A 6,591-nucleotide genomic window follows, 5' to 3' on the forward strand; every position below is an offset into this window, starting at 1 on the left:
AAAAAAATTCAAAGCAGAAAATAATGCGGTCACAAAAAGGCTAGATAGAGCATGTAGGAGTGAATAGAAGATATGATCATCTTAATCTTGTGTTGTAGACCTTAAATTCTGTTCACAGAAGCTTATTATCACAAATAAGGAAGACTAAAGATGTGCTTTCACTTAAAATGAACATTTCCTAAGCATTATGATGCTGCTGCATGTTGTCAAATCGATTTCTATTTATAGCAACCCTGTAGAGGGTTTCTGAGGCTGTAAATCTTTATGGGAACAGAAAGCCTCATCTTTCTCCCTCAGAGCGGCTGGTGGATTCGAACTGTGGACCTTGTGATTAGCAGCCCAGTACATAACCCACTGCACTACAAGGAATCTTTAAGCATTATGCAGTTGTTGTTAAGTGCCGTGGAGTCAGTTCTGATTCATAGTAACCCTATACATGGCTTCCAAGGAGCAGCTGGTGAGTTTGAACTGCCAACCTTGCAGTTCAAACTGACCTTGTGGTCTAGTGCTTTCTCCCACAGTGGGACACCAGGAATCCTTGGCAATGAGGTCAGAACTTTACAATACAAAATTCTGTTTGCTTTCATGAGTCAGAGGGATATATTTTACTTTTACGGACAAAGTCATAGCTCAGGAAAGAGGAAAAACAAACACCAGTATAAGAGCCATTAGTACCAGTATATATCTCAGAGTCCTTTGGTGGTGTAAATGGTTAGCACACTAAACTGCTAACAGAAAGGCTTGTAGTTTGAGTCTACCCAGAGGGTCTCAGAAGAAAGGCTTGGCATTTATACTTACAAAAACTCAGTCACTGTAAACCCTGTGAAGCCCAGTTCTACTCTGATACAACATCAGGTCTTCAGGTGTCAGAATTGATGGCAACTGGTTTTTAAATATACGTCTCAGTTGTTCATCTGTGGAAGAGAAATACAAAGCCTCTGCCTTCCCTGTGCTCCTGATTTCTCCTTCCTGTTGTGCTGAAACAGTCAAACCTGGTGACCACTTGATAGCTCTCAGCTCCCCCTGATCCAGTGTCTCCCCATTTTCTGTGTCTTCAGGAAAGAATCAGGAGAGCTGTCCCACTGCTAACCCCTGCACAGGTACTTCTCCCCTCCCACCTTCCTTATTGGTTGTCAAGGGCTCCTCCCTCCCCACAGCTGACTAATAGAAAATTACTGCCTTTCAGAGAAAGAGAAGCTCAGACTCAGGGGAGGAGACACCACATGCTCAGGGAGAGTGGAGGTTTGGCACCAAGACTCCTGGGGCACTGTGTGTGATGACTCCTGGAGCCTGGCTGAGGCTGAGGTGGTGTGTCAGCAGCTGGGCTGTGGCTCTGCCTTAGAAGCCCTGCAGGAGGCTGCATTTGGCCCAGGAAATGGGAGCATCTGGTTGGATGAGGTACGGTGCAGGGACAAGGAGTCCTCCCTCTGGGCCTGTGCTGCGCAGCCCTGGGGGCAGAACAACTGCAAACATGAAGAGGATGCTGGAGTGAGGTGCTCTGGTGAGTGACTGGGTGTGAGAATGGGCTAAAGGTGAAGAATGTATGAGGTCATCTCCGGAAGCACTTTCTGGGAGGACCTGCTGCCTCGTGCTCTGGGCTTGGAAACTGTGATTTTGTCTCCTGGGATTTGGGGAAGAGGGGAGCACCAGTGATGGTAGGTGTGACCTGATGGTTTTTCCAGGCTACCCTCTTCCGTGGTTTCATTTTCCTTTTCTTCTTTTCAGGTGAGAGCGAATCTCCTCTTACCCTTGGAGGTAGGTGGTTTTGCTCTGAGGCATGTGATAGAGAAGATACTCAGATGTTCAGGGACTTGTGCTCTGGAATGTACATATATCTGACAAAATGACCTATATCAGTACAGGAAAAGCTTGATTACGAAGTGTTTATATCCCTATATTTCCTGGATATATTTCCTGGATATATTTCCTGACAGAGAAGTTAATCCGTAACTTGGCTACTGAGTTCACCTGGAAGTGTTTCTGAATCCATCCTGGCAATCTACTTCAAAAAAAGGAAGCCACTGCAAACTCTAGGAATTATCAGTTGAAGCCCTGTAAGGATAAGCACTGGACTGCAAACCACAAGGTCGGTGGATCAAACCCATCAGCTGCTCCTTAGAAACCCTGTACAGGGTTATTATGAGTTGGAATCAACTTGATGGCACTTAACAATAACAACAACAATGTGTTTAGTGATTCTGTTCTACCTGCTAGTTTGTTGCATAGTGCCTAGGTTCTTATAAGCTTACAAACAACCATCCAAGGTACAGCAGTTGGTTTCAATCCCCTGCAGCAAGAGAGGAAGAAAGAGTCAGGAATAGGAGGAGGCGATGGAATGTGTGGCTAATTGCTTCCTTGAATAACTTCACTCTTTGCCATGAGACCAGAAGAACTGAATGGTGCCTGCTGCCATTCCTAAATGCTTTGATCAAAGATTCTATAGAAGAATCCTGATCAAAAGGGGAGACATTCAGAACAGAATTTCAAATTCTCGTGGAATTCAGATTTTCTGGAGCCACTGAGGCTGGAGGAACTGAAACTATTTCCCTGAGATAATCTTTAAACCACAAATCAAGTCTTCCCTGAAGTCTTCTTTTAAAAAGTGATAATAAAAAATCCAAACTCACTGCCATCAAGTCTATTCAAACTCTTAACAACCCTATATAGGGTTTCTGAGACTGTAATCTTTATGGAAACAGTCTCACTGTTTTCCTATGGAGCAACTGGTGGGTTTGAACTGCTAACCTTGGGATTAGCAATCCAGTGCTTACTCTATAGCAAAGAATGTCTTCTTTGAGCATCATGCTCCTTATGATCTATTGAGGTACAGATACCTTAGAATAGTCAACCATTTGAGATCAAAAGGAAAACATTTATCCAAGGGGCAAAGTTCAGAAGGGTTGGAAAGAAGGAGGAATGGAAACAAGAAACCCAGGGAGGAAGAAGGATAAATTACATTGAGGAGCTCATAATCAATGAGAGGAAACAAAGTATGTATGAATTGTTGAATGTAAAACTGATGATCTGCTGTGTAAACCTGCACCCAGGTCACAATAAAAAGTAAAAAAAAAAATCTACATGGGATCAGATTGACAATAACTCAAAAGATTAGTTAAGATCATTAGAGGGTAATGAGTTTATGTTAATGGGGTAGGAACAATTTCAGAAAAGAAGGGTAAGAATGTTTGTACAACTCAAAGAATGTAATCAATGACATTGAGTTGTACATGTAGGAACTTGAATTGGTGTATGTTTCTGCTGTGTATATTCTCAACAACAGCAAAATTTTAAAAATTGTTATTATTGTTATTATAAATCCTTAATTTATTAGAGTGAACTAGAAAAGCCTATGCAAGATCTTGTGGATTCATCATTCACTAAGCAAAGCATCTCTGTTAAAGTTAACTTCCTATGTGGAGAGCACTGGCTGCTCTACTCATTTTTGCAGTCTCTGTAATCAGTCTCTCAGACACACAACTAGGAAGCATTTGAGGAGCGCTCCAGATAAGTGAGCACTTCCTGGTTGGTGCCTGGCCACCATTACTCAATGTTGTTGTTTTTTAATATTGACTTTGATATTTGGTGAAAATGTATACAGCAAAACCTGCTCCCAATGTACAGTTTCTAGACATAATTATCAATGGCATTGGTTATAGTCTTCACATGTGTCAACATTGTCATTATTTCTGTTCTAGTTGCTTCACTCTCGTTTAGTTAGTTTCATTGACCCCTCCCGCCACAACTTTCTCATCTTTACTTTAAAGTAGCTGCTGACATTTTGGTCTTATATACATACTTTTTAAAAAATGCAGCTCCAGTGTGACAATTTTACTTATGAGCTAAACTCGTATTTAGTTTAAAGGTGACTTTAGTGGGGGTAGTTTCAGTTTAAGGTTTGAAAGACAACTCAGGGCCATAGCCCTAGGAGGGATGTCTCCCCCATTAGTAGGTCCAAGAAATTTGAATTCTTCAAGACTTTGAAATTCTGTTCCACATTTCCTCCCCCTCCATCAGAATTCACCTGTTGTGTCTCTGATTAGTATGTTCTACAGTGATAGCTAGGCATCATCTAGTTCTTATCTCAGGGTGGAGGAGGCAGTGGTTCATGTAGACTTTTTTTTTTTTTTAAAGATTTTATTGTGAATTGAGTGATAGTTTACATGGGAGAACATCAGCTTTACACTCATCCTAGTGTATTTCATTTCATTGCAATGACTACAATCCCCTCCATGCATCATCATTCAACACCATTTGCTTCTATTCCCTCTGTGTTGTTTTTTGTTGTTGTTGTTTTGTTTTGTTTTTTGTTTTTGGATGTACACTGAAGCACTCAAGAATATATAATCAATCACACAACCAAAGGGCATACACTGCAAGCCTGCCCTCTGGCCACCAGCACAAAGCCCCTCTCCCTCCATGAGTCTAGAATCCCCAACCACTCCATCTCTCCACGTTATTGTCTCTACCTCCATCTCTGGCATTGCTGCTTCTCTAGATAGGGTTCCACACTCCGATCTTCTCCTTGATGGTCCCGGGGTCCTCTTCTCCTGGACTGCAAGATCAACCACTCCCCTCCTTTTGTTACAAAACGTCTACCTTTACATTTGCAACAATCGCAATCAGTCTTGATAACAATTACTCACTATTGAACCACAAGAGTCTTATCCCCATCTCCTTTCACCAGTCCCATCTAGACAGGTTGAAAACCACTCAGTGAAGATTCTGCCTTCTCCCGTAACCTCTGAAACTAAACTCCCTCTTGAAAACTTGTAAGCCAGTCATGTCGTGCCTTTATAGCCCCCCATTTTAGGTAGCCGATGTCTAAGTTGCCCATCCCTGCCAACCCTGTGCACAGAGAGGGTGGGAAAGATCCTTGCTGTGAAGATTTGTTCTCTCTTTTAAGCTACTACATCCATAAATATAGGTCAAGTTACTCAGATTGTAGCAGATTACACACTTTTTCCCTCTTCTTTCTTCCTCTAGTCGAGTTCTAATCATCCAGCCATGGAAGCTAGGTCAAGTGGGTACTAGCTGCAAGTATGAGCATTGAACATTGTTGTGGATCTCTCCTTACTTCATATCGACTGGACGCTTCACTCTCAGCTCTAGCCCTCTGTGACTATGTCCTTGTCCATGTGCTCAGGAGTCCCCAGGTCTCACCATACTGCTATTGAATGTGGTTGGATTCAGCCCACATCTTCATTACTGCTTTCCTCCCATTTTCCCTCATTGGTAGACCAACATGGTCACCAGAAAGATTATATGCCTGCTCATGTATCCCCTTTGAGTTTCAGTCTTGGAAGGGTGTTTGACCTGAAGGGACTTGATTGCTTGCCTTGATTGCTCCCCAATGAACAACTTGCTTGTTCTTGTGGTAGTCAATCAGACTGCTGTTTTTTATTTTTCCTGCTGGTCTTTCTTTCAAGAAGTTTCTTCTGTTCCTCTAGCTACTCCAGGTACACAGTTAATTCTGTAGTCCAGTTCCTTCTCTGATTCTTGGATTCCCCCTCCCCCCCCGCCTTTATTTTTTTCATTCCAGATGAATAAACAGCAATAGTTGTATCTTACATGACTGCTCATAAGCTTTTTTGACTTCAGACAACCTACTGAGAGGTAGAGCATCAATTTTGAACTATATTATGCCAATTGACTGTGTTGTTCCACAAGGTCATAACCCTAAGTGCTCAAACTAAGAGAACTAATCACATGAAGTGATTGATTGTGGCTAATTCTCATCAGAATTTGTAATCATCCTTCTTTTGTTGTTGTTGTTGTTGTTGTTGTTATTACTGAACATTTTTATCAAAAACTCTATAGAAGAATTCTGATCAAAACGGGGTAGATATGTAACAGGATTTCAAACTCTAATGGAAACCAGGCTTTCTGGAGCCCTTGAGGCCAGATGAACCCCTGAAACTATTGCCCTGAGGTAATCTCCAAACCAAAACATTGCCCCACTTTAAATCAAGTCTACTTTAAACAAAGCAATAGTTTAGCTTCATTAGTAAAAACTGTCCTCCTTTAGAATTATGCTCTTTTAAGAATTATCTGGTAGTGGTGATATGCCATGGAGTCGGTTCTGACTCATAATGACCCTGCATAGGATTTCCAAGGCTGTAAATCTTTACGGGAGCAGAAAGCCTCATCATTCTCCCATGGAACAGCTGGTAGTTTCGAACTGCGGACCTTAAGGTTTGCAGCCTGATTTGTAACCACTACGTTACCAGAGCTCCTATCTGTATGGTATCAAATTGATAGCAGCAACTGAAAAGATTAGATAGGAACCTTTTTATATAATGAATTCGTGTTAGTGGGGGAGGAACAACTCAGAGGTGGATGAGACTGTTTACACAACTTGAAGACTCTAATCAATATTACTGAACTGTATATGTAGAAACTTGAATTGGTTTATGCTTTTGCTGTGTGTGTGTTCTCAACAATAACCACAAAATTAAATAAATCTTTAAAAATAAAAATCAAACCCTCTGGAGCACAGGTTGACTCTGACACATATGGTGTCACCATTAGTCAGAATCAGTTCCAGGACAACTGGTTCGTAGCTTAAGTTTTGGCAGCTGTGAAGATCCTAAG

At 41.6% G+C, this 6,591-nt stretch overlaps 1 protein-coding gene across 1 annotated transcript in view; it reads left to right on the forward strand.

Moving 5' to 3' along the window:
* LOC102841716 (antigen WC1.1-like) overlaps positions 1–6,591 on the forward strand; it is a 180,020-nt gene that overhangs the window by 169,440 nt on the left and 3,989 nt on the right. The window contains 3 exon segments of the mRNA XM_006862752.1: positions 1,059–1,100; positions 1,187–1,501; positions 1,726–1,755. Coding sequence (XP_006862814.1) covers positions 1,059–1,100; positions 1,187–1,501; positions 1,726–1,755 — 387 coding nt within the window.

Source organism: Chrysochloris asiatica, unplaced genomic scaffold, assembly GCF_000296735.1.
Source record: "Chrysochloris asiatica unplaced genomic scaffold, ChrAsi1.0 scaffold00050, whole genome shotgun sequence".
Taxonomy (NCBI): Eukaryota; Metazoa; Chordata; class Mammalia; order Afrosoricida; family Chrysochloridae; genus Chrysochloris; species Chrysochloris asiatica.